Source organism: Propithecus coquereli, unplaced genomic scaffold, assembly GCF_000956105.1.
Source record: "Propithecus coquereli isolate 6110/MARCELLA unplaced genomic scaffold, Pcoq_1.0 Scaffold780, whole genome shotgun sequence".
In the NCBI taxonomy this organism is placed as follows: Eukaryota; Metazoa; Chordata; class Mammalia; order Primates; family Indriidae; genus Propithecus; species Propithecus coquereli.
Window position 1 is genome coordinate 47,323 of NW_012153952.1, and position 24,999 is coordinate 72,321.

At 51.5% G+C, this 24,999-nt stretch overlaps 2 protein-coding genes across 2 annotated transcripts in view; both read right to left on the reverse strand.

Moving 5' to 3' along the window:
• ARHGAP40 (Rho GTPase activating protein 40) overlaps positions 1-13,160 on the reverse strand; it is a 35,341-nt gene extending 22,181 nt beyond the window's left edge. Inside the window, exon 1 of the mRNA XM_012662810.1 lies at positions 13,021-13,160. Coding sequence (XP_012518264.1) covers positions 13,021-13,160 — 140 coding nt within the window. The remainder of the gene's footprint in view (positions 1-13,020) is intronic.
• A 5,448-nt stretch (positions 13,161-18,608) lies between these two features.
• ADIG (adipogenin) lies at positions 18,609-24,079 on the reverse strand. Its single transcript, XM_012662803.1, has 3 exons — positions 23,905-24,079; positions 19,632-19,746; positions 18,609-18,684 (listed from the first exon to the last, which is right to left on the reverse strand). Exons 1-3 carry the CDS (start codon positions 24,029-24,031, stop codon positions 18,609-18,611), a joined length of 318 nt encoding a protein of 105 aa, XP_012518257.1. The 5' UTR covers positions 24,032-24,079.
• Positions 24,080-24,999: the final 920 nt, after the last annotated feature.

A 24,999-nucleotide genomic window follows, 5' to 3' on the forward strand; every position in this document is an offset into this window, starting at 1 on the left:
AAGAAGTGACCTGAACACACTGTCTTCCCTGCCGTAGCCCCTGCACCCCTCTCGAAGTTCCCTGTCTCGTCAGATGGCACCGTCAGGCACTCCAAGAGCCACTTCTGACACCACATCCCGTTAACGACTAATAGATTCCTCCCTTGATACGACTTGTATCCACTACTTTCGTCTGTTCCCATGGCCACCGCCCTGGTCCAACCCAGCAGCACCTCTCGCCCGGCCCACAGCCTCATCACGGGCTTCCTACGTTTCTTCTAGATAGCTCTGGTTTGGAAAGGTCTTCCAGGCTCACAAAGCTGGCCTATCAGTCTCCTCTTAGAATCCTCAGTGGTGACCCAGGACCATGGGGGTAAAATCCAAACGCCTTGTGATGGCTTTGGTCCCCGACCTGCCTATACTTCTAGCCTCATTTCCCATCCCTCCTTCCCTCTGCCCGGAATGTCCTTCCCTTGTCTGCCACCTGCCCTTCAGGTCTCAGCCTCAAGGTCACTTCTTCAAACACGCCTTTTCTGATCCCCAACCTGGATCGGGTCTCTGCTGTTTGCTTTTGCATAACACGCATCCGTTTATTTATAAAAATAAATGGCGGGATCTGTGTCCCTTCCCCTTGAATCTGATAGGCTTGTGACTGCTCCAACCGATAGAACACGGCAGAAGTCACGCTATGAGACTTCATAGTCTGGCGGTAAACACCAAGCCGATGCTGCCAGGCCCCCTCGCTCTCTGCTTGCTCCTCTCGGAGCTCGGTCAGAAGCCCAGGCCAAGCGCAAGGTCACATGCGTGTGCTTCAGTCAAGAGCTGGAGCTGAACCTAACCCTTGAGTCGTTTCAGCAGAGCATCAGACATGCGAGTGGAGAAGCTTCCATATGATTGCAGTCCCCAGCATGAATCACCCGCTACTGTTCAGTCTTCCCAGCAGAGGCCCCAGACACCATGGAGCAGAGACCAGTCCCAATTCCTGACCCATGGAATCCCCGAGCAGAATAAAATGGTGGTTATTATATGCTGCTAAGCAATGGATAACCAGATCCGTAAGTTGAGAAGTCAAGAACTTTGGCTGTAGCGTCCGACGGCCTGAATTTGAACCCTAGGTTTGTTTATTAGTGAAGTCACCCTGGGGAACTCCTGGACCTGGCTGAACCTCGACTTCCCCATTTTCATATGAAGCTGCCAGAAACTACCCGGGGCAGGGTAGTTTGAGAGCCAATTCATTCAGCGAATATTTATTCAGCCCCTACTGTGGCCAGTTCCTAGAAAGGTGCTTGGAACAGGAAGTCCTCAATAAATGTCAGTTTGATAAATGTTAATATGTGCTGCTTCTGGGCTCTTCCCATCTGAGATTCAGACAGGACAAGTGACTCACCGAGACTGCCCGGCTGGTGAGTGGCCTCTAGCTCCTGTCCTGCAGAGAGCGTGGCCAGAGGCCTGTGAGCCCAGCCTGTGGAGGAAATACGCCCCCCCAGCGAGTCAGGTGGCCAAAGCCCTGACGGCTGCTCTGAGCTTCCCGAATGCAAAGCCTTTCTCTCCACACTCACGAGCTTTCCCTCCACGTGGCCTGGGGAAGGAGGCAGGGCCCTGGAAGTCCTCTGCCCAGTCCAAGCTCCCCACCCCCACACTCTATGTGACTGTGGACATGTCCCTTTCCCTCTCTGGGCCTCAGTTTCCATAACTGTAAAATGGGAAGACAGAGATAGAGATGGGGGCTTTGAAAGATGATCTTGGTGAGACCCTTGCCCAAGAGGTCACAGCAGGCACCAAGGATCAGATGACAGTGGGGCAAAGTCCTCAGCTGAAGGGCAGGGCTGCAGAAACCATGCAAGGCTGAGAGCCCACAGCCGGCTCAGAGAAGCCAAAAGCCAGCGTGAGGGAGGGACCAAGAATGCAGAACTTCGGGATGAGCCGGTAGAGGCGTGGCTGGGCCTCCTCTTGGGCAGCCAGCCAGCCAGGGCCAGCTAAGCCGGCCAGGGAGGGTGCCAAGAGCTTCCCCCAAAAGTGGCAATAGAGCTCTGGGGCAGCCCTCGCTTCCTCTCCGAGTGCCTGCCCTTGCCCTCGCCACCCTGACGCCGATGAAATACCGAGCCCAGGGCAGTGGCTCCGTGACAACATTCCAGAGATCAGCAGGATGAGCTCAATCCGGACTCCTCGCAGTCTTGGGTGAGATGTTTCACCTCTCTGAGCCTCAGTTTCCTCGGCAAAGTGAGGGCTCATCAGACTCCTCTGACGGTGAGGACTGTAAGAATTGTAAATGAGATGGCTGGCAAAACACTGGGCTTATACGAGGTGCCCAAGAAACGGGAACGATTATACTCTATAATAATAACAGTAATAATTAGAATTAGCAGCGTCTTCATTATCCTCATCATAAATACGAGAGGCTGGAGTGAAGGAAAAGGCTCTAGTCACAAGCTCATGGTGACAAGTGACCTGAGCACAGGCGCCAGAGTGAGATGGCGTTGAATATTATAACCAACAGGCACGAACGTTTGCCATGCGCCAGACACTGCTCTGAACGCTACACTGAGCTTCCTCAACCCCGGCACTAACAGCATTTCGGGCAGATGATTCTTTGTTGTGGGAGCTGTCCTGTCACTGCAGCACGTTTAGCAGCACCCCTGGCCTCCACCCACTAGATGCCAAAAGCATCCCTTTTGGTCGTGACAACCAAAAATGTCTCCAGACATTACCAAATGTTTCCCTGGGGACGATATTGCCCTGTTTGAGAACCACTGGTTTGTATGGATTAATTCACTGAATCTTCACAACTTCCTATTATTATTATCCCATTTTATAGATGGGAAAACAGAGGCACAGAAAGATAAAGGAACTTGTCCAAGGTTACCTGACAAGAAACAGCAGGACTGGGCTTTGTACCCAAGAAGTCTGGCTCTGCAGCCTGTGTTCTCAACCACTATGCAATAAGCCCCTTGGACAACTATTTTCCTCAAAGTCACCCCCATGACTTTTCATTTCTTTCATTGGCTGGATGCAGTGTATGCTTGGAGAAGGAACATCACCAGCCTAGATGTGGCCCCAGCTGTGTCTCTTATCTGCTGATATTCCTCTTCCTGTCATGTGAGCCACAGGGCTGCTTGACTCTTCTGAAGACGCCCCTTGTCTCATAATTATAGCAGGATAATGATGCATTGCAGCGTGATGGATGGAGACGGACCCAACGAGACACGCTGGAGGAGCCACAGGCAGCCCCCGCTGGGGCGATGCCAAGCTCTACTTTGCTAAGTGGGGAGTCCAGGGAAGGTGAGAAGCGGGGGGTGAAGAGGAAGTAGGGGACAAGGGGGGTGAGTTGGTTGCCAGAGGTGGCCGCCAACAGGGGAATGGTCGTGTGGGGTGTCATGCTCCTTTGCTCTCAGCAAGCCCAAGCGTGCAATGTGCCCTGCATTGAGGCTGGACCTCTCACACCTCTATCACCACCATGAGAAGAGCCATCCCTGGTAGCTGCAGCCTGGGTCCCAGCATGAACACATGTGGCACAGACCAGAGCCCACCAGGCAGGGAGGAGGAAGTCCAGCCAGCCCTGCAGCTTGACGTGGAGCCACCCAGCAGAGCCTAGGCCAGATCAGCTAACCCCTAGCCAAGCTTCAGACACGTGAACATGGATAAATGATTGTTGCTTTAATGGCTGCTGAGTTTGGGATCATTTGTCACACAGCGATAGCTGACTGAGACAGTTTGTACTCTATTGAATGACCCCAGCAGCTCTGCCAGAGGAGCTGTGAGCCCACTCTCTTTAGCTCACACACATTCCCAGATACCAGGTGCACGTGCCAGGTATACACACTCCATGTCCCACCCTATCTCCAACCCCCAGATAACGTGACACATCAGGTTCTGAGTCAGAAATCGGGCCTCTTAGAGCAGAGGTCCAAAGGCAATTGCGGGGCACGGCCATGTGCGCATGGGTGTGCCAGGGAACATGTGGGTGCATACTCTCCCATGAACGTGTACATAGCCATGTGTGCCAATGCAGGCTTATGAAAAGGCTCTCTCCTCTGCTGCTTCCGGACTTGTCAGGAGGTCTGGATTCTCCATACCCACCCGTGTACTCCCATATAACTTAGTATATGGCCAGGATGTGAACGGTGCCTCTTTGGATATAATACCCTTATACAGTGTACAACCTGAACCTCAGTACCCAGCAACACTGACATCTACGAAGCAATCCCTCTGGGGACAGAGTTGGGGCAGGCAGGAATGAGACATTATAAAAGGCAAATCTTACATTTACATTTTTGAGTATCATCTTAACTGAGCTCCTAAAACCCCTGTCAAGGCTACAACTTCCCCATGAAGACAGAGAAGGCTCATTGTAGCCAGGGTGCCCATTCTTTGAATTGTTAAACGATACTCTCCGTATCTCTTTCACATATTAACTTTGTTAGAGCTGATCTCCGGGTTGTGGAACTTCAAAGCATAACTATATTGTGTTACAGACAAGAATAAAAACACTCCGAAGTATAATCAATATAATTTAGCTTCCTGAGGCTGGGCTAGGAGGCAGGGAAGGGCACGGCTATAGGTGCTTCCTTCAGCTGTCCAAGGTGGGCGAGAACCCGAGAAACAGGAGACACGCTGGGCCCGGGGAGCCGCATCCTAGGCGTGGAGAGCAGGCCCAGAGACCAGTGGTTCTCCACCTGGAATCCCCAGGCAGCTTGGCCAGGTCCCAATGCCCAGGCAATGCCCCAGACCAACGACATCAAAACCGCTGAGAATGGGAGCTGGACACCAGTGCTGTTTGGAGCTGCCTGGCTGATTCCATTGCACAGCCAGGCTTGAGAAGCCCTGCCAGGAACATCGTCATGCTGCTGGGGTTCAGAGAATTGCACAGAAGCTTTCAAGAGTGGGGTGAGAACAGATGGATTGCATCAAAATTCTCACATAGCACCTCCGGGAGGAGTAGCCTGCATTTTTGAGATGGCTGGGGGAGATTAAGGTGCTGCCTGTGACCTCTCTTCTGAGATGACAAACGTTCCCAACCAGAAGATCAGGATCTACCAAGCTCCACTTGAAAGAGCAAATTCAGTTTCAATACTTTTTTTTTTTTTTTTTGGAGACAAGGTCTCACTCTGTCCCCCAGCTAGAATGCAGTGGCGTCATCATAGCTCACTGCAGCCTCAATCTCCTGGGCTCAAGTAATCCTCCCACCTCAACTTCCCTGAGTAGCTGGGACTACAGGTGCATGCCACGACACCCGGCTAGTTTTTGCTATTTTTTTTTTTTTTTTGTGGAGATGGGGGTTCTTGCTCGGCCTGGTCTCGAACTCTTGACCTCAAGTGATCCACCTGCCTCAGCATCCCAGAGTGCTAGGATTACAGGTGTGAGCCACCCCACCTGGCCTAGATTTTAATACTTTTTAAATAGCTCATCATCATTTCAAAACAAGAGGTTTTATATTAAAAAATCCTCTAGTTCCAATTTCTCTGAGAGAAAATCATCAGTGGAGACGATAATCCTGGGTCTCTGTTTCTAAGTGACAACAACTGGCTGAAGCCAGCTGGTGGCTGACCCTTAAAATGAGCTTCCAGGCGGCAGTGCAGCCCTGTGGTGCTTGCCAGAGAAGTCCTGAAAGTTTCAAACTGATCCTTCCTTTGAACAAAGTCATACTTGCTTGTCCTCTCCTGAGTCACTCAGTCAGATTGTCATCTTACGTGCTGGGCAAGCTATGGAACTGTGCCTGGCAGTATGGCAGCCACCAGCCACCTAAGCACCTGAAATGTGGTTAGTATGAATGGAGGAACTGAATTTTAAATTTTACTTAATTTTAATTAATTTAAATTTAAAGCTGGTTACTTGTCTCAGTTACTAGAAAACATCTAAATATGTTTAGAACAACTTGGGTATGCAAATCTACTTTTCCAAGTGTAAACGTTATGAAACCTAAATGTACATCAAGGATTTCTGATAAAAATTTAACATCCCAATGGACAGTCCTGTAAATGAAAAATACACACTGGATTTTGAAGACTTAGTATTTAAAAACATAAAATATCTTATTAATAATGTTTTATATTGATTACATGTTAAACAAAAGGTATGATTAAAACTTTTACATAGGCTCAGTGGCCTCCATCCACCCGGGTCCTTACCGCACCCTGACAGGTTACACTTGGCCACATTGCTCCCCGAGGGTACCCACCTGACCCTTGCAGGCACTGGAGTTTACCACTTCTGGTCTGTCACTCATTCTTAACTGTTTTGGGGGGGTTGGGGGAGAGGCGAGAGCTTTAAAAATCTTGTAAACATTGTGGACCCTCCCTCCAGAAAACTGCACACACTCATACATGAATAACATTTAGCAAATAACTTGAGCGGCTCTTGGAACGTTGAAGGTCCATCCTTGAACCCCAGATGAAGAACACCTGGTTTAAAGCCTTCGGAAAAGACCACATGGAAGAGCACCTAGCTGGCTGCCATGGTGGCTGGCCTAGGGGTGAGGAATGGTCTCATTAAGCCTTTCTTTGCTGCATGGATCTTCACAGAGGGGTTTTCATCTCCCACTCTTCCACTGGGCACGCAAGGGCTCAGAGCCAGATTGTCACCCCCAGGTGAGGTGTCCAGGCCCTGGGGTTGGAACTGGGCTCCAAGCTTGAAACCAGACTCCCATCCCATCGCTCCTCTGTCCCACTCTCTGCTCCAGCCAGGGTGAGCTACTTACACTTCCCGGAGGCACCAGGCTCCGTCTTGCCTTGGAGCTTTGCCCAGGTGGCAGCTACTGCCAGAAACACCCTTCTCCTTCCCATCCTTGGGCTGCTTAGTGCCTCCTTGGGGACTCAGCTCAAGCATCACCTCCTCCAGGAAGCCTTCCCTACAGCCCTCCTAAAGGCCTTGGATTCATCGATGTTCTCGAACTTATCACTCTCCATAGTAATTGCCTGTTTACTTTCTCCATTAGATTGGGATCTCTTTGAGACCAGAAACATTCTTATTTATCATTCTATGGGCATAGTTCCCCAAACAGCAGATATCGGTAAATGTTTGAGGGATAAATGAGTGAATGATCTAACCCAGCGGTTCTCAAAGTGTGGGCCCCAGACCTGCAGTATCAGCATAGCCTGGGAACCTGTTAGGAATGCAAATTCTCAGACCTTGCCCCAGCACTACTGAGTTAGAAACCCTAGGGGTGGGGTGCAGCGATCTGGGTTTGAACAAGCCCTCCAGGTGACTCTGATGCACTGATCTAACCCTCAAGTTGCAGGGAGGGAGGGGGGCAGAGATGAATCCTTACGGGAGGAGACAGCTGACTGAAGTTTGGAAAATCAATATGGAAGAGTAGCTACAGTGAGCCACTCCACCAGCAACAGCAGTAAAAGGCGCCGGTGTCCTAATCCCCAAACCTGCAAATGCGTAGGTTCCATGGCAAAGGTGGGATGATGATCGCAGATGGAATTACGGTTACTAATCAGCTGGCCTTGAAGTGGAGCAGATTATTCTGGATTGTCTGGGTGGGCCCAGTGTGATCACAGGGGTCCTTAAATGGGAGAGAGGGAGGCAGAAGAGTGAAAACCAGAGGGAGGGTAGCACGAGAAGGACTCAGTCGGCCACTGCTGGCTTTGAAGACGCAGGGGGACCATGACCTAAGGAGGACAGGCAGCTCTAGACGCCGAAACACGGCTTCTCCCCTGGAGCCCCCAGGAAGGAGCACAGCCCTGCCAGCACCTCGAGTTGAGCCCGTAAGACCCATGTTGGACTTCTGACTTCCAGAACTCTACGACAATAAATATGTATTTTTTAAACCACTATATTTGTGGCAATTTGTTATAGCAGCCATAGAAATGATTTAATACAGTGGCTAAGGACTGAGGCCCTGGGGTCAGACTGTCTGGGTCTGTCCTCGTGTGGTCTGCAAAATCAGGATGATGATGATAACAGTATACACAAGACTGTGAGGATGAAATCAGGTACTGCCCGTAAAACATTTGGCCCATAGTAAGCGCTCCAAAAATATTTCAATGCAAAAGTGTATTCCAACCAATGAGCAGCCTACAATCCACTCAAGATGGAGCCAACAGCCCCAAGGGACAGAGTAGTGACCAGAGTGGGCTGGGGAGAGAAGGCTTCCTGGGGGAGGGAGTGTTGTAACTCAGTTTTAAAGGAACAGTCAGTGAGAGTCAGGGAGGGAATGCGATATGCAAAGCTCAGGGGAAGGGGAGCAGGTCATATGCTGGTAAGTGCAAAGGAATTTCCTGGGTGGATAGGAGTCTGCACTAGGGCTTACTGAGAACAAAGTTGGGAAGAAATAAAGGGTTGGTTCCGGGGGCGGGGGGACCATCTCTCCAAGCAAATTAAAATCTAGAAGCCATAAGGATGATTGATTGAGCCCAGGAATTCAAGGCTGCAGTGAGCTATGATTGTGCCACTGCCCTCCAGCCTGGGTGACAGAGTGAGACTCCGTCTCAAAAAACAAACAAGTAAATCCCAAAGCCATAACTGAAGAAACCTGAGGTTTGATTACATCAAAAATTAAAATCTTTGTATATCAAAACACCACAAAAAAGTCAGAGGACAGTGATCAGCTGAGAGGAAATATTTGCAACAAACGATCAAGTGTCACTATCTAGTCTATATAAAGAGTTCCTAGAAATCAATAAGAACAAAATCCAAGAAAGCCCAATAGAAAAGTTGACAGCAGATATCAATCAACAAGCCACTGAAGATAAAATGCAAATGCCCTACAGGAAAAGATGTTGAACCTCACAAGTCATTAGGGAAATGCAAAATAAAACGATGAAATACTTTTCATCCATCAGATTGGCAAGCACTGAAAAGACTGCTCATACCCAGGCTTGGCAGGTGTCAAGAGAAAGGCATTCGCACACTGTGTGGGCATCTGCTGTCAGCTCGGGTAGAGAGGGTGACAGCTGACAGTAGAGTGGGTGACAGCTGACAGGAGGGGAGTTGGAGAGGCGGCTTCCATGTCCAGACAGGATGAGAACCCCAGGGCGGCAGCCCATCCCCTCCGTGTGAATCAGAGCCTTCTCCTCTGCTTCATTGTGAGGCAAGAGAGGAAGCAGGGAATCCTGTCAGAAGGGACCTGCCCTCTTAGACAAAAAGGGCATGAATGAAAGAAAAACAAAGGATAAAAAAAGAAGGAAGCTGCCCTTTGCTGGTTTGTAGCAGGTGCCAGGGAGGCCCCCCCTGCCAGAGAGCCCCACAGGGGCTTTTGCTGCAGAAGTGGCCAGAAGCACCCAGCTGCAGTCTGGTCCTCAGGGGTCGAGACCCAGGAGTCTGTGTGTGTGACACCAGCCACTATCAGAATGGCACTGCTTCTGCAAACGAAGGAGCCAGCTCTGAGAGGGGAGGGAACTTTCCCAGGGATGGGCGGAGGATTTAGGACTCAAATGCAAATCTTTCTCCCACTGTAGGCAGTCAGGAGGCCTGAATTCCCTGGTCACATGAAAACAAACCTGTGTTATTCGGGGTCGGCTCCAAGAAGCTTCCCTTCGACCAGTGATGTCGGACACGAATTGTGCACCTCCTACACGGCAGGCACTGTGCTCAGCCCTTCGCATTAATTTCATTTTATTCTCACAATGGGCCTGTGAGGCAGGTACTGCTGTTCACAACCATTTTACAGAAAGGGAAACTGGGGCTCAGAGAGGTTAAGTAACTTCCCCAGAGGCCCACAGCTGGTAAGTGGTGAAGCTGGGCTTTGAGATTCCGGCTGTCGCTGTCCTACCGAGGACACATTTAGACTGCGTGGGGGCGACTCATCCAGGGCTTTCAGTGCTTGGGCGCACGCATGGGGAAGATGCCCGGAGGTCTAAAGGTACAGGGTATCTGGGGAGATCGGTTGACACTGACTTCAGTGGCAGAGACTTGAGCTACACATGAGCAGAATACGAGTCAAAGTGAACTTTGTAGAGGTGACGGATTCCGCAAACCACCTGCGTGCAATCAGCCAAATCACTTAACCCAATATTGATTATGGGAACCCGACTGTTGCACTAGACTCAACGTGGGCCTTCCGGCCTCTCTGATCTGCCTTGGAAACTGCCAGACACTGAGCACGTGAAAAGATGCTCAACCTCATCAACAGAAACAATTTCAAAGAGATGAATTAAAACGAGATACAATTTTCTCCTGATTTGATTAGCCAAGACTAAAAAGAACAATAGTGTCTGGTCAAGAATGTCAAGAAAACTAGAAAAAAAGCTCACGTCCACTTGGCGGGTCTGTATGTGAGTACAGCCTTTCTGGAAAAGCACCTCCCAGAAGATGTTCCAAAAAGGTAACTGGATGTACCTTTGGACTCAACGATTCCTATGCTGAAAATTTGTCACAAGAATAAATACACCAAGCTACATGGCCGAGAACATGGCAGTATAATTTATAATAGCAACCAAAAGAGAAAAAGAAAATACCTAAAATTCCATCAACAGGAGGCTAGTTAACAAAAGCACTGTTGAGTCATAACATGAAATATCTCTCAGCCTTTAAAGAGGATAATGTAGAGTTCTGGGTATTTCCAGGAAAAAGATATTATAAAGTGGGAAATGTCAACACATACTATAAACTAATTCACATGTATAAGTACAATTATGTACAAGAATTTAAATCATCTATATGTGTTTTACATATACTCGTATGTAAATATATATTTATAAAGCGCAAAATCCTATGCTCACAGTGACTATTCTTGTGGGCTGGAGGTGGTAGGGGCAGGTGGATTCCACTATTCCACTTGCTATTTTTTGCATTTTTTTACAGCAATCGTGAATTAATAGAAAACATGTTTCTATTGGGGAGCGGGGATGAGAGGAGTCCCGACAGAGTCATCTTGCTCCGAGTAGGTCCTGCCAAGGCCAACATTGTACGGTTTTAAGATTCAGTCCACATGGACAGTGAACTCTGCGTCCCATTCACGTTATGGGAAGTTCTGTTTGACGGCCACACGGACCCGACTGACCCCCACTCGGACCTTTCCAATCAGCATTTAGGGCATCATAGCACGGTGGACCAGTCCTATGTCTTCCTCCTGGACCAGGCTGTGGACATCCCGAGGGCTGCAAAAACATCTCATTCATCCTCACACCCTCACTCCATGGTGGGACTCCACGCAGAGGCGGTGAGCCTTTCATTCACTGAGCTGACATTCCGTGAGCACCTGCCGTGTGCCAGGTGCTGCTGCAGACCCGCGAGCCAACAGAACAGACCCCAGCCTTGTATTCTGAAGGCTGCAGTCCCATTGGAATTTGTTGAACAAATAAATGACTCATGAATAGTGACCAGTGAGATGAACAGACTCAGCGGGTTGGGAGACCTGACCCAGTGACTCTGTGAACTAACACACAAGAGCATTGGCCCAGAGCGGACAGACCAGCTCTGTCCCCAGGAAGTGGCTTTCACATTTTTTTTTTTTTTTTGCCATGGCATCTCTTTTCAATAAACAATAGAGATAAAAATGACATTATTATGAGCCCATTTTCTAAGTCCAATTTAAAGCATTTCATACAATTGATATAATTTTGATTGACAAAATATATTTGGGATATAACACACTTGAGTGTATGTGATTTTTTTTACTAGTTTCTTAATACTTAACAAATAGAATAAAAATTAAATTCAAATAAAGTGTTTGCAGAACCCTGGTTAAAAAACCACTGTCCTGGAAGTAAGAGTGTTGTTTCTGTTTGTTTTGTTTTAAACTCTCTTAAGTATTATTCATTTGTTGATTCAATGAATAAGAATAGAACATGTTCAGTGGGGCAGGCAATCTTACAGTGAATTCAATATTAATAACCTCGGGGACCACAAGGAACCCAGAGATTAGGGGAGGGTGAAGGTGGGGCCAGGGGAACAGCAATGGTAGATAGACAGGTAGGTAGATAGCTGGTAGGTGGGTAGATAGATAGTAGATTGGGGGTGTGGGAGAGAGAGAGAGAAAGAGAGAGAGAGAGATGGTATAATAGGCTGAATAATGCCCCCCAAAGATGTCCACATCCTAATCCCCAGAATTTGTGAATATATGTATTTTGTCTTACAGGTAATAGGGACTTTGTCGATGTGATTAAGCTAAGAATCTTGAGATGGGGAGATGATCCTGGATCAGTCAGTGGGCCCAGTGTAATCACAGGAGTTCTTACATTTATAAGGGAAGAGGGAAGCCTGGGCAACATAGCGAGACCCCATCTCTACAAAAACTAAAAAAGAAAAATCAACCAGGCACGGTAGCACATGCCTGTAGTTCTAGCTACTCGGTAGGCTGAGGCAGGAGCCCAGGAGTTCAGGATTACAGCAAGGCTATGATGACATCACTGCACTCTGCACTCTAAGCCCGGGCAACAGAGCAAGACCCTGTCTCAAAAAAAAAAAATAGAAAGCAAGAAGGAGGCAGGAGAGTCAGAGAAGGAGACGTGGTGACAGCAGGGGAGGTCAGAGAGACACTGGAAGGGGCCACATTACTGGCTTTGAAGATGCAAGAGGACCACAAGCCAAGGAACGTGGGCAGCCGCTAGAAGCTGGGAAAGGCAAGGAAAGAGCTTGTAATATGTTGTAAGCATGGCAGGGGAAATAACTTTTTAAAATTCTAGTCTGGCTGTGAGTGGCAGGCTGAGCAGGAAGGAAGGGTGACCAGTTCTTCTAGGCCGCGGCAACCACAGAGCCACACTGATCCATCTGAGACTCCTGCATGCTGAGCCCCGAATGAGACTGCTGGAGTCCCTAATCCTCTCTGCACCCCAAGGAAGGGGCAATGGTGCACATTTGTGGTCACTTACGTCTCTAAGAATCAGAAAATCAATGACCCTGCGGGAGGTCAGCAGCAAGAGCCCAGGGCACAGTGCTGTGTCCCATGAAGGGCCTGGGGTTGGAGTCCCACAGACCACGGCTGGCAGCCACCTCCACCACTTGGGCAGTTACTTGAGTTTCGAGCTTCTGTTTCCTCATCGTACTATGGGAGGAAAGAAGGTTCTTGCCTCCCAGGGTGTTATGAAGATTGAGATGGCACATGCCCCCAGCACACAGTAGGTCCAGCCTCCCTCCCCGCTCCTGTGTCACCTGTACCTGCAGCCCAGGTCGGCCCAGCACTGGGCACAGTGCCCCCGGGCGACGCGGGCCCTCGGGATCCGGGGACACGGTGAGGCCCGGGGTGCCCGCGCCAGCCGCTCCATCTGGGCCGCGAGGAGAAGGGCAGGCTCAGCCATGGGCTGGCACCAGAGGCTCCCAGCCAGCTGCTGCGCTGCCGCCGTGGGGCTGACTCAGTCCACGATGCAGCGGTGCGAGCAGCAGGAGGGAGGCAGGGTCCTGTGGCACACCCAATTCCCAGGCAGGGACGAATGTCCAGCCCCCTCCTGGGGTGGGGCTGGCTCAGCCAGGGACACCCACATGCAGGTACACACACACACACACACACACACACACACACACACACACACACACACACACAGTCCCACCCACCTGCACCGGAGCCAAAGTGGAAATGGTGCCTTTCAAAAACAGTCACAAACTATTATTTGCATTATTACCTACAGCCATGCTGATTTTAGAGTCAAACCAAAAGAATAAAGAACATGGCTAACGTGGTGGAACAAAGGGTCTTCTCCCTGGCTCGGCCATGCCCCCTGAGGCTTCTCTGAGCCTTGGTTTCATCTTCTGTGCAATGGGGACAGTGACGTTTGCCAAGAGACAGGAACCAGCACGCAGGAAGGTGTCAGGTGTGAAAGGAGCAGGCCTTAGGGACGGGGCGGGAGGCCTTTCGGCTGGAATCTGGAATGTGGGGGAGGAGGAGCCGGCTGGGAAAGGCTGGGGGAGGGGGAAGCTGGGGACTTCATTCCCTCATCTGTAAAATGGGAACGCATCCATTCAGTCGGCAAACATTTAGGGAGCTCTGCAAGAGCCCTAGGGACAGCTGCCACGGGGTCTGGGAGCTAAGAGCAGACTGTGGGGCAGGAAGGCTTCCTGACAGAGGCGGGGGCGCTGGGTGGGGGGCGGGGCGGTTCCAGGTGCAGGCAATGGCACATGCCAAGGCGCGGAAGCGGAGCATTTCGGAACGTGTGAGGAACATTCCTCTTGGCTTCCCTGGCTTGTGTCCTGTTCCCGGCATCTGTTGTGGACCACGAGCCCCGTCTCTTGCTCTCTGGCCGGGACAGAAGGGTGACGTGCAAGTGGCCTTCCTCCAGACTGCCCTGCCCACACTGCCCTTGTCTGAGGCTCTGGTGTCAGGGAATTTTTGTCTTTACTCCAAGGGGCCCCAGAGTGCTCCTTAAGGAGGGGTCCCAAGTCTACAGGTCTGTTCTGGCCTGGGGGAGGCAAGAAATGGGGCCCAAGAAGCTAGAAATAGTGCCCCACTGGAGCTGCCGCGCCCAGGACCGTGCATGGTCCTGGTATCAAAAGATGGGAAAGGCCCCACAGGACAAAGCCATCACTGGCTCAACATGCAGATCGGGGCTGTGCAGATGCCCCCTGTCCACTTTTCCTGAGCCTCCTCCTGAGGATGATCCCAAGGAGCTGGGGGTCGGTCTCACTGGTGCTGAGACCCTGTCCCAGTACGTACATGGAATTCTCAGTGAAAGGGGTGCAAGATGACTTTGGGAGCCATAGGAGCATTGTGCGGGAAACATGGCGGGTGCTTACTAAGGTTGGGTGGGTGGATAGAGGAACAGATGGATGGAGGAACGGATGGATGGAGGAACGGGTGGATGGAGGAACGGATGGAGGGAGGAACGGATGGAGGGAGGAATGGATGGATGGAGGAATGGAAGGATGTGGAGGAATGGATGGATGGAGGAATGGATGGATGGAGGAACGGATGGAGGGAGGAACGGATGGATGGAGGAACGGGTGGATGGAGGAACGGATGGAGGAAGGAACGGATGGATGGAGGAACGGATGGATAGAGGAACGGATGGATGGAGGAATGGATGGATGGAGGAACGGGTGGATGGAGGAACGGATGGAGGGAGGAACGGATGGTGGAGGGAGGAATGGATGGATGGAGGAACGGGTGGAGGGAGGAATGGATGGATGGAGGAATGGATGGATGGAGGAACGGGTGGATGGAGGAACGGATGGAGGGAGGAATGGATGGATGGAGGAATAGATGGATGGATAAGTAGGAGGAAGAAAGAATGAAAGGTTGGATGGGAAGACGGGTGGACAGAGGAGGGATGGATGGGAAGACATTGAACTGGAGGAGGAGGGATGAATGCACGAGTGGTGGACGGGCAGGTGCAAGGCGCATGACTCTGCACGTGAACGTGTGAGAGCACGAGTGAATGAATGTGTGGACGAATGAACCAGTGAGCCATTAGGAGAATGGGGGGCTAAGTAAACAAGGGACGAATGAATTAATGCTCGAGTGAGTAAACAAGTCAGGACCTGAGTTAATGAACTTCTAGTCCAGAACTGAACACCTAGCTAGTTACCACCTCCCTTAGGTCCCAGGAACCCCTCGCGTGAAAGCAAGAAGGAGGAGAGAGTAGCCTGAGTCTCGGGTGAGCCGCACTTTCAAGCCTCTTTAAGGAAGTCCCACCTCTTGGCTTCCTGGAGAGCTGCTGTACGCAGGACGAGGCCTGGAGAAGCGAGCGTTCCCGGCAGCATTCCTCAGCCCGGGCAGGGCCCTGTCCCAGCCCTGGAGTATCGGCCAGGCTGGTTAGGGAGCAGTGGAGTGACACAGACCCGCTGGCCCCGCACCCTGGCAGCCTGCCAGCACCTCCCCGGGCGGTCTGCGATCCAGCTAAGCCTCTCACTGTCGTGGAGACTTGGTCTGTGCTCCTCAGACCCAGACAGCCCCCCAGGGGCTCACACATGTTGTGTGCTCAGCATTTCCTCTCTGCTTTCTGCCCCTCCACGTGGCTCCCACCCCCACCAGAGCACTGTCCTAGACTGTGTGATGTCGTGGCGCCCCGTAGGCCTGAGTCTGATCTTCAGCACCGCCACTTAGGCTGTGTGACTTCAGGCAAATGCCTTAACCTCTCTGAGTTACAGCTTCCTCATCATTTAAATGAAAATCTTGCCTGTCTTAAGGGGTGGTTGTGAGGATTCAGTGGGATAACATATGCCAGGCTCTTAAGTGGTGCCTGGCACGTGACGTGCATCGAGCTCCTAATTTCCAGGTGCTCAACTGGGTTTTCTCTGGACAGCAATCTATGGGGCACTTACACAGGGCCGGCCAGCACCGTGCTCCAAGCTGTGCACGCGTCGCCACATTCGACCCTCATGATAACCTCACGAGAGGGTGTTACGGGTTCACTCATGAATTGCGTACCCCCGAAAACACGTGTTGAAGGCCTAACCCCCAGTGCCTCGAATGTGACCTTATGTGGACATAGGGTCTTGGCAGAAATAAGCAAGTCAAAATGAGGTCATTAGGGTGGCCTTGCTGGCCTTTCTAGGTCAGCGGGGAAGCCAAACGATGCCCCAGCAGCCCCGACAGCAAAGCGGGGCAGTGGCTGAGTAAACGGTTCATGGAGCCACCAGGGAACAGGGCGGTGGGAGAAAGTGCCAGACAGTGCCAGGGAGAAGCTTCGGCCGCAGGAGGTTGTCACCAAAAGTGTTTATTCCGTGCCACTCTTGAAGCGCCCAGGAAAGCTCATCAGTCAGGACAAAGCGTGTGTGGAGAAAGTGTGTGTGTGTGTGTGTGTGTGTGTGTGACTGCATATGTATGAGAGAGTGTGAGTCTTTGAGTCTGTGTGTGAGCGTGACTGTGTGTGTCATAAGGCACTGTGCATGTGTGTGTGTGAGTGTGAGAGTGCGTGTGCGTGTGCAAGAGTGTGTCTGCGCATGTGTGTGTGAGTGTGTGTGTGTGTGAGAGTGTGTGTGTCTGCGAGTGTGTGTGAGTGTGCAGGGGCTGTATGGAGGGGCAAAAGGCTGGGGAAACGCGTACGTATAAATACGCTGGTGCCACCTTTTGTAGGGCAACTTGTCAGTATCTGCAAAATGAAAATACGTGTATTTCATACTCAAAAATGTCTCCTTTCAGAATGTATCTTCCAGATTTGAGTTCAAGAGCGTCCTTGCTGCCGGCTGGTGAGAACAGAAACCTCATCCAGCAAATTCAGTGGGGCGCAGGGCCCAGAACGGGGCTTTTCTCCACCTGATGAGGAACTCAGACGTTAGCCCGGGGACAGGAGGGAGCCACAGGGGGCTTTAAACAGGGGAGGGACGTGGTCCAGTCTGTGCTTTGGATGGATCGACCTGCCTAACGGGGCAGAAAGAGCAGAGACCAAAGGCTCGGAGACACGTTAATAATTCGGGCTCTGTTCTCTCTCCTTTGGATGTTTGTAAAGGCTCACAGTGGCTGGCAGGTGTGCAGCGAGGGAGAAAGAGGGGTAAGGTGATACCCAGGTGGCACCACGAGGGCCTGACCCCTCGTCCAGCCCGTCACCCTGCTGCCTCTCCCCACCTCTCCGCCAACACTCCAACCAGGAGAAGAACTGGCACAGTGGCTCGGGACCCGGTTCTGGAGTCACAGGGCCGGGGTTCAAATCCCAACTCCACCAGTGTGACTGTGAGCAAGTTACTTGACTGCTCCATGCCTCGGTTTCCCCATCTGTAAAACAGAGGTAACCAAAGACCCTACCTCATGGGATTCTGGCGGGGGTTAAAAGCGGCAGCATGTGTAAAGCACACCCAGAAGTACCTGATGGACGTAGTAAGTGCTCACAAAGTGTGGGCTCTTCCTGTCATACCTAGGCAAAGGGCAGACACTCTGTAGCAGGTTCAGAGCAAGGCCCCCTCTCGAGCAGCTGGCGAGAGGGTCAGGGGTTCCCGGAAAGGGTGAGGGACAGGTGGGCGCCATAGCCGGTTGAATGAAGGGACTAGGTCAGGCCCGGCAGGTTTGTCGGGGGCCCCTGAGCACGGGAAGCCCCTCGCTTCTTTAATATTTAACCCCACCCTCTGGCCCAGGCCTGCCCTAGGGCGTCTCTGGATCGGGTTGGCCAACTTGTCCCCCTGTGCCTGCTCCTCCTGTCTTCACAGACGTGGGCTCCTCCCTGGGGGGCCTGGGAGGTCTCCGCAAGGGTGTAGAACCCCTGGTTCGCCCAAAGGCTTTCGGATGTCTGTCTGCAGAGCACACGAGTTGGGGGTTCCAGGGAGGCTCTGCAGTCGCCAGAGTCCTCTTCCCTCCCTGGCCAGTCTCTCCCGTCCACTTCGGCCATCGCCGCAGCCCGGATGACGCTGGGAAAGCCAGGCTAGAAACAAAGGGAAGGTTGGGTCTGGCATTGGAATGAAAGAGTAAGAAAGAGACAGGTAAGACGGGGAGGGAAGGGCCCTAGATAAATGGGATAGGGTTCTTGCACAGCATCTGAAAATCTCGTTTTCTCACCCCACAAATGGTACAAAAATGGGACAGGCTGCGTAATTTATGGGGCCCAACAGCAAATGATCAGGCGGGGCCCCTTGTTTAAAAACTAAGAATTTCAAGCCAGCCACAGCAGAGCGTTAAACCAAGCATGGGGCCCTTCCGACCCGGGACCTTGTGTGACCGCAGGTCACACACCCTGAAGCTGGCCTCGCACGTAAATTTCTGAGTGCACGTACGTGAGTTTTTCTGGGGAAAGGGCCCTCAACTGTCAAGGTCACGATCCAGAAAGGTTAAGAATCACGAGGTTAAGTGAGGGACCCTCCTTCTTGTCCCCACCTCCTCCCTCCACTCAGGCAGGGGCTCCAGGCTGGGGGTTAGTGAACATGTTGCTCGAGCCAGCTTCAGAATAAGGCGGGCTCTGGTGGCTGTGGGGACAGACAGAAGCGTGCATGTGAGAGACGGAGATTACAGTTGGGAGGGGAAGGCATGAGGCTGACCCCCTGGGTGTGTGGCTCAAGCAACTGGATCGGTCAGTGGTGGTGCTGGGTGTTGCTTTCTTGGGTAGCCACAGAATCAAGAATTCCACTGTAACATGAAAGGGTGTCAAGCAGAGAGCAGGGCTCAGAAAGAAGATTAGAGTGAGACACACACATTTTGGGGCCATTGGCATAGAGAGGCATCTAACCCCATTGGAACGGCCAGTCTCCTGGCTGTTCCATGGGTCCAAGAGCCCTGCTGCTCTGGGCACAGTAACTGCCCTGACACCCAGGGTTCTTATCTGTAAATGGAGGCGAGAATAACATCCTCTTTCTCAGGCTTCATAAATGTGCTTGTGAAAGAAAAATGCTTAGCACAGGCCCTGGTACCTATCAAGTCCCCACTGAATATCAGCTGTTATTGTTATTATTAATATTGTGATCATGTCATTCCTTCTACAAGTACGTATGGAGCACCAGGCAGTGCTTTGGGCTTTAGATACTTCCATGATCAGCGTGTTAGGTGGTGAGTGTCACGGCAAAAGTAGAGCAGAGCAAAGGGCACGGTGTGTGTTGGGGGTGGGGGTGTTGCAGTATCAAATAGGGCAGCTGGGAGAGCCCTGCTGACAAAAATGACGCTAGAGCAAACCCTTGGAGGTGAGGGAACAGCCCATCAAAGACGGTAAGGAGGCGAGGTCGTAGAGGATAGGGGACCTTTGCATGGGCTCCTCATGGCAGAGGTGGCTGGTCCTCCAGCAGGGCCAAAGCAAGGCTCCCACACAATGAGGCAGAAGGTGGAGGGAGCCGCCCTCCCACAGAGCAGCTTCGGGCAGCCCCTGAGCCTCCCCTGCCACCCCCGCCCCCGAGAAGGGGCTCACCCGGCAGAGCAGGCTCACCCGCACAGCCACTCCTCCTCCGGGCTAGGCAGTGCCCCCTTCCAGCAAAACTTGGCCAGGCCTTTGCTCCAGGGCTCCCAATCCAAGTACAGATCTGAGTCATTTTCCTCTGAATCTGTGGAGATACAAGACCAGGCCTCAGGGGTGGTCACATCCCATCTCCTAGCCTGACCCAGGGGGAGTGCCCTGCCAGGCCGGGGTATCCCTGAAGCCTTGCCTGAGGCCAGTGGGCCGAGGCAGAGTCATACAGGCCAGCGCTGAGACCTCAGGAAGACTTCTGGACCTTTCGTGGTGACCAGGGACCAAGAGGGAAGGTTGTCCTGTGATTTGGAAAGTGGCCATATCCACCTACTAGAGGGAAGGACCCCAGAGGTGAGCAAATGACATGCTGTTTAGGTCGTGGTCCAGGAGGAGGCACTGAGGAGACACAGTCGTTGACTCATTCATATTCGTCCAGTAGTTCATTTACGAAAAATAGACTGAGTAGAGAGGGACAATGATTTCCATGGCAGCACTGTTGTGTGGTCACACACACACACGCACACACACACACACAACAGAACACCTGGAAACTGCATGTCCATCACATAGGTCTGGTAGACTAAACTGTGGCACGGTCACACCCCAGGGAGACCTAGTCCACCCATCCTATGGCTTGTCATGAAGCTCTTACAATGATGGCGTCATGCCCGCATCTTTCTGTGTGTGCGTATGACAGGCTCTCACCCTATTGCCCAGGATAGAGTGCAGTGGTGTCATCGTAGCTCACTGCCACCTCAAACTCCTGGGCTCAAGAGATGCTCCTGCCTCATCCTCCCAAGTAGCTGGGACTACAGGCACGTGCCACCACACCTGGCTGGTTTTCTGTATTTTATGTAGGGACGGGATTTCACTATGTTGCTCAGTTTGGTCCTGAACTCCTGGCCGCAAGTGATCCTCCTACCGTGGCCTCTCAAAGTGCTGGGATTGCAAGTGTCAGCCACCACGCCCAGCCTATAACTGTATCTTTTGACTTGCAGGATATCCACAATATATTACAAGCCAGTTGCAGAGAAATGTATATGGTAGGATCTTTTTTTTTTTTAAAAAAAAATACTGACCCCCCCCCAGTTTTTTTGAAAACCTACATGTTATTAAGCTTGTGCATGAGTTTGCTAACATGGCTTATCTTGGGAAGTCAAGGGGAGAAAGGAAAGCAGATAGGGAAGATTATTTTACTTACTAAACTTTTAAAAAAAAACTCGTTTCACTGGTTGCAGCGAAGTAAAGAAGGCTAACGAGAGCCCTCATATTGCAGAGCAAGAGGAGATAAGAAAGGCTGGGCCTCAACTTCTTCATCTGTGCAATGGACAAAATAATAGCATCTTCTATGATGAGGGTTAACTGCAGTAAGACATGGAAAACTCAGCGCCGGGCTGAGCACAGGCGTTCGACAATGTTGGCAGTTAGCGTGACTTACACATCAGTGCAACGGCTTGAAGTGATTGTTCTTCACTTGCAGAGAGTGATTATTTTTTTTAACGTAATACTATGTGCTAAGTGTTTTCAATTCATTTGCTCATTTAATTCTTTTAACAACTTCCTAAAGGCAATTACTAGTATTTTTCATATTTTACGGGTGAGGAAGGCTCAGAAAGGAGAAATGACTTGTCCGGGCCCCCAGCCAGGGAGCGGCGGCACTGGATTCAAAGCCGGCCTCCCTGCGCCACAGTTCCGGTGGGTGCACTTGTTCGGAGGGAATTTGAAGGCAGCTTTGAGTTGAACATCTTGCTCCAAGGCCCACCACGCGGAGTGGGCAGGACGCTCAACAGGCACGGTCTGTTGTGCCATGCCTCTGTTTCAGCCCCAAATCCGTCCCTTGGGAGGTTACTTTCTTCCTTCTGCAAACTCCTTTCGCATCGCAAAAGGAAACACTTGCAACAGGGCACGTTCCTCTTGAAGGGTGTACATGGCTCCATCCTCTCTCCCCATGTCATGGCCAGAGCAGCACTGTCCCCCTGGCCAGCTTCTCCCAGAGTCCCTCAGTGCCAGCCGTGCCAGGCAGCTCCCTTCTCCTCCCCACCTGCTCCTCCTTTGACCTGGGCAGGTGCACCCTGTGGGGCACTCCGTGCTCAGCGCTCTTCCCTCCAGGCCCTGAAACTGCCCTGCTGAGCCAGGCAGGAGTGGGCTTGGGGCAAGGAGGATGAGGGGGAGGTGGCAGAGCTACCCCCATCTGTTTTTCATACTGGACTCCAGGCCAAACTGACTCCAATCAAGAGATTCTCCACGCAATAGAAAACCACCGGCCTGGGGGTCCTGAGCCCCCAGGCCCCTAAACCCTGGCAGGCCAGCCCCTGGCTTTGGGCCAGTTCCCAGCACAAGGGCAAAACTCACACAATAATTCTGAGACTTCCGAGAACACAGAGACCCTGAGGGAGGATTGCACACCCCACTTTCAGGATGGTTTCTCTTTATTGCAAAATTAACACAGTACTTATTTCAAAATGCCATGTGAAAGGCCAGTGAGTAAACAGCCTCTCAGGAGAAAGTCTGAGGAGGGGTCAGGCTGGGGCAGCTTGTGGATGGTTTTGGAACAGGGCCTCCAAGGAGAATGAATTCCTGGAGATCAATGCTTAGGCCTTGGCCTGGGTGGTAGGTAAAGTGTCCCTCCGCTGTGGAGAAGCCACCCAAAGCCACTCTGACATTTCCTACCACACTGATAAAACCAACATGGGCTGGATTATTTTCTCAGCCTACAGGCGCCCACCACGTGCCATGTGTGTACATGAGCTATGTGCCCTGCCCTGCAAGCACCTGAGACGCATCGACCCATGGAAGCCCTTTCATACATACCCTAAAAGGATTATCACCTCCATTTTGCAGGTGAGAAAACTGAGGCTCAGAGAGGACATGCCCAAAGTCATACAGATAGTAGGTGGCAGAGCCAGGATTTGAAGGGAGACAGTTGGCTCTTAAGTACTTCATAGGTATGTGACCTTGGGAGATTGCTTCTCCTCCCCAAGCCTCGGTTTCCTCAATTGTAATCTAAGAATTACTTCACAAGGTTATTTTGAGGATTAAATGAGATACTGCATGTCAAGTGTTTAGCACAAGACTTAGTACACAGTTTTCAAAAAAGTTTAGCTATTATTATGAACTACTAAGAAGCAAAGCTGAAATCTGAACCCAAGTCTTCCAGACCCCAGAAAGGAGACTTTTATAGCCAGTACCCAAACAAGTGTTCTGTGTCCCACCGGCTGCTGGGCCCAATGCCAGAACTGTGCCCCTCAGGGAGGGCTGTGGTCTGCCCTGGGAACATGAGGAAAATATACTTGAAACAAACGTTTTCTGGAAGCAAGAGGACTTCCTAGGCTCTTGCCAGGAACTCCCGATAATTACACAATTACTGGCCCCTACATTTGAGACCAGAGGGCCAGTGGAGCTGGGAGGACTGCTCGCCCTGCCTCAGTGACGTCTGACCAGAGCTGGCTGCATGCTCAGCGCCCTCCCTGCCTAGCTGGCCAAAGGTCATGGGGCTGAGGAGCAGGAGGTGGGAGGCTAAGTGGTCCCCAGGAAGAGGGCTCTCAATGAAAGGGACACCCAGGGAGACGGGACACCCAAGGGGCAGAAGAATCACTCCTGCCACATGGCCAGACCAGGCCCTGGCCCACCTGCCCCCAGCTGTCCCCATGGCCGGCTTTGCCCTGGCTCTTGCTCCCCTCGGTGGTATGCTGAGGTCAGCATGAATGTCAGTTGGCTTCCATGATCCTGTGTCTCAGAGAAGCCAGATCCCCTCCCACGTATGGTCTAGGTAGAAACAGTACGGTCTGTGAGTACCCGAAAAATGCCTAAGGCTGCTGTATCCCATTGTCCAATATGTTGACTACACAAAAGCATCCAGCTCACGGGGTGAGTAGGACTGAAATCCAGCCCGTGCTCTGCTCATAAAGCCTTGTGCCCCAGCTGCATTCACAGGAAGTGACACCTTTTTCTAATTCATCTGCCCAGAAGAGCCACCTCTTTCTAATTTGTACAAAAGATCATATGTGTTATAGACACGCAAACCCATTGCTTTGCAGTCAAACTCGGGGACTCACTTTTGAACTCTAGATTAAGAAACCCTAAACAACCAAGCCCATCCTTGTCTCTTAAGAGTTCACTGCTTATATCTGAGCCAGCACTTAAAATGCCTGAACAAAACCCTTTTCTGTGGTTGATTCAGGACACTCTGGCCTATTCAGCCTCCTGCTCAGCTCCAGGATTGGAGCCCAGCCTAGACAGGCAAGAAGCTCACCTTGGCTAAGTAAGAAGCGTAGCCAGACGATCAGCAAAAATAACAGCAAACCCACAGGGAGGCACAGCCAGAAAACCAGGAAAGAAAACATGAGATTGTTCACCAGCGGCACCAAAGGGTACCTCATGGTGCACGTGTGGCTGGGCCAGGCCAGCCTGGGCTGGGCCGGCAGGGCTGCCCCTGGGGACCTGGTAGGCTGGACCACGCTCTGCTCTCAGCCCAATTGTGACTGAGCTGTGATGCAACCAGGAAGTCACAGTGTCCTTCGGGCAAAGCCCGCAGGGGCTACCTGGAAGGAGAGCTGTGCATTTGGACGAATGTGCGGGAGGTAGGCAGTGAGACAGTCTGGCTGAGAATAAAAACCCAGGCCTCCAGACAGGCAGGCTTGGGTTTAAATCCCAGCTCAGCAGCTATCGGGTTCTTGTGACACTTCCCTGATCCTCTTTCTTCTAAGATGGAAATAATTCTGTAAGTTAGAACAATATTAAGATGTGACAAAAATTACCCCTCTGCGTGGGTGTTGACATATCTGAGGTCACAGATACCTCCCGGAGCCAGCAGGCCCCCAGTCCTGTAATTCCAGCTGCACGTGTCCACACCTACGCTCTGGGAGTGCTGGGGACTGCGCGGACTGGACGGAGTATGCCGCACCTAAAGCAGGCAGCGGGAGTAGCTGCAGCCAACCGCTGTGAGGGGCGTTTGGGTTCAGTATTGCCAGAACCCCCCACTTTCCCAAGGGAGCCAAAAAGTCTGGATTTTTATGTAAAATCCTCCAATTTAAAGTGTTGGAGCAAACCTTGCTACATCATTGGCTTAACAAAACCTGTCTGCCAGGCTGGGTTGGGTCACTGGGCTGCCACTTAAGAACTTTCTAACACAACGCATAGTAGGCCCTCGCTAAATGATTATTTAATCTGCAAGTTTCTGTACGTCTCCTTATTAGGGTTTTCAGTGAGGAACTTACAAAGGTATTAACCTTGTTCCTTTTTCTCTGTAGTGGGCAGAACACTCCCACCTCACCTCTGTCCTTCATTCATTCATGAGGCATTTAGTAAACGTCCATGTGCCAGACCATGACAGGAAAGAGGCTCTGGG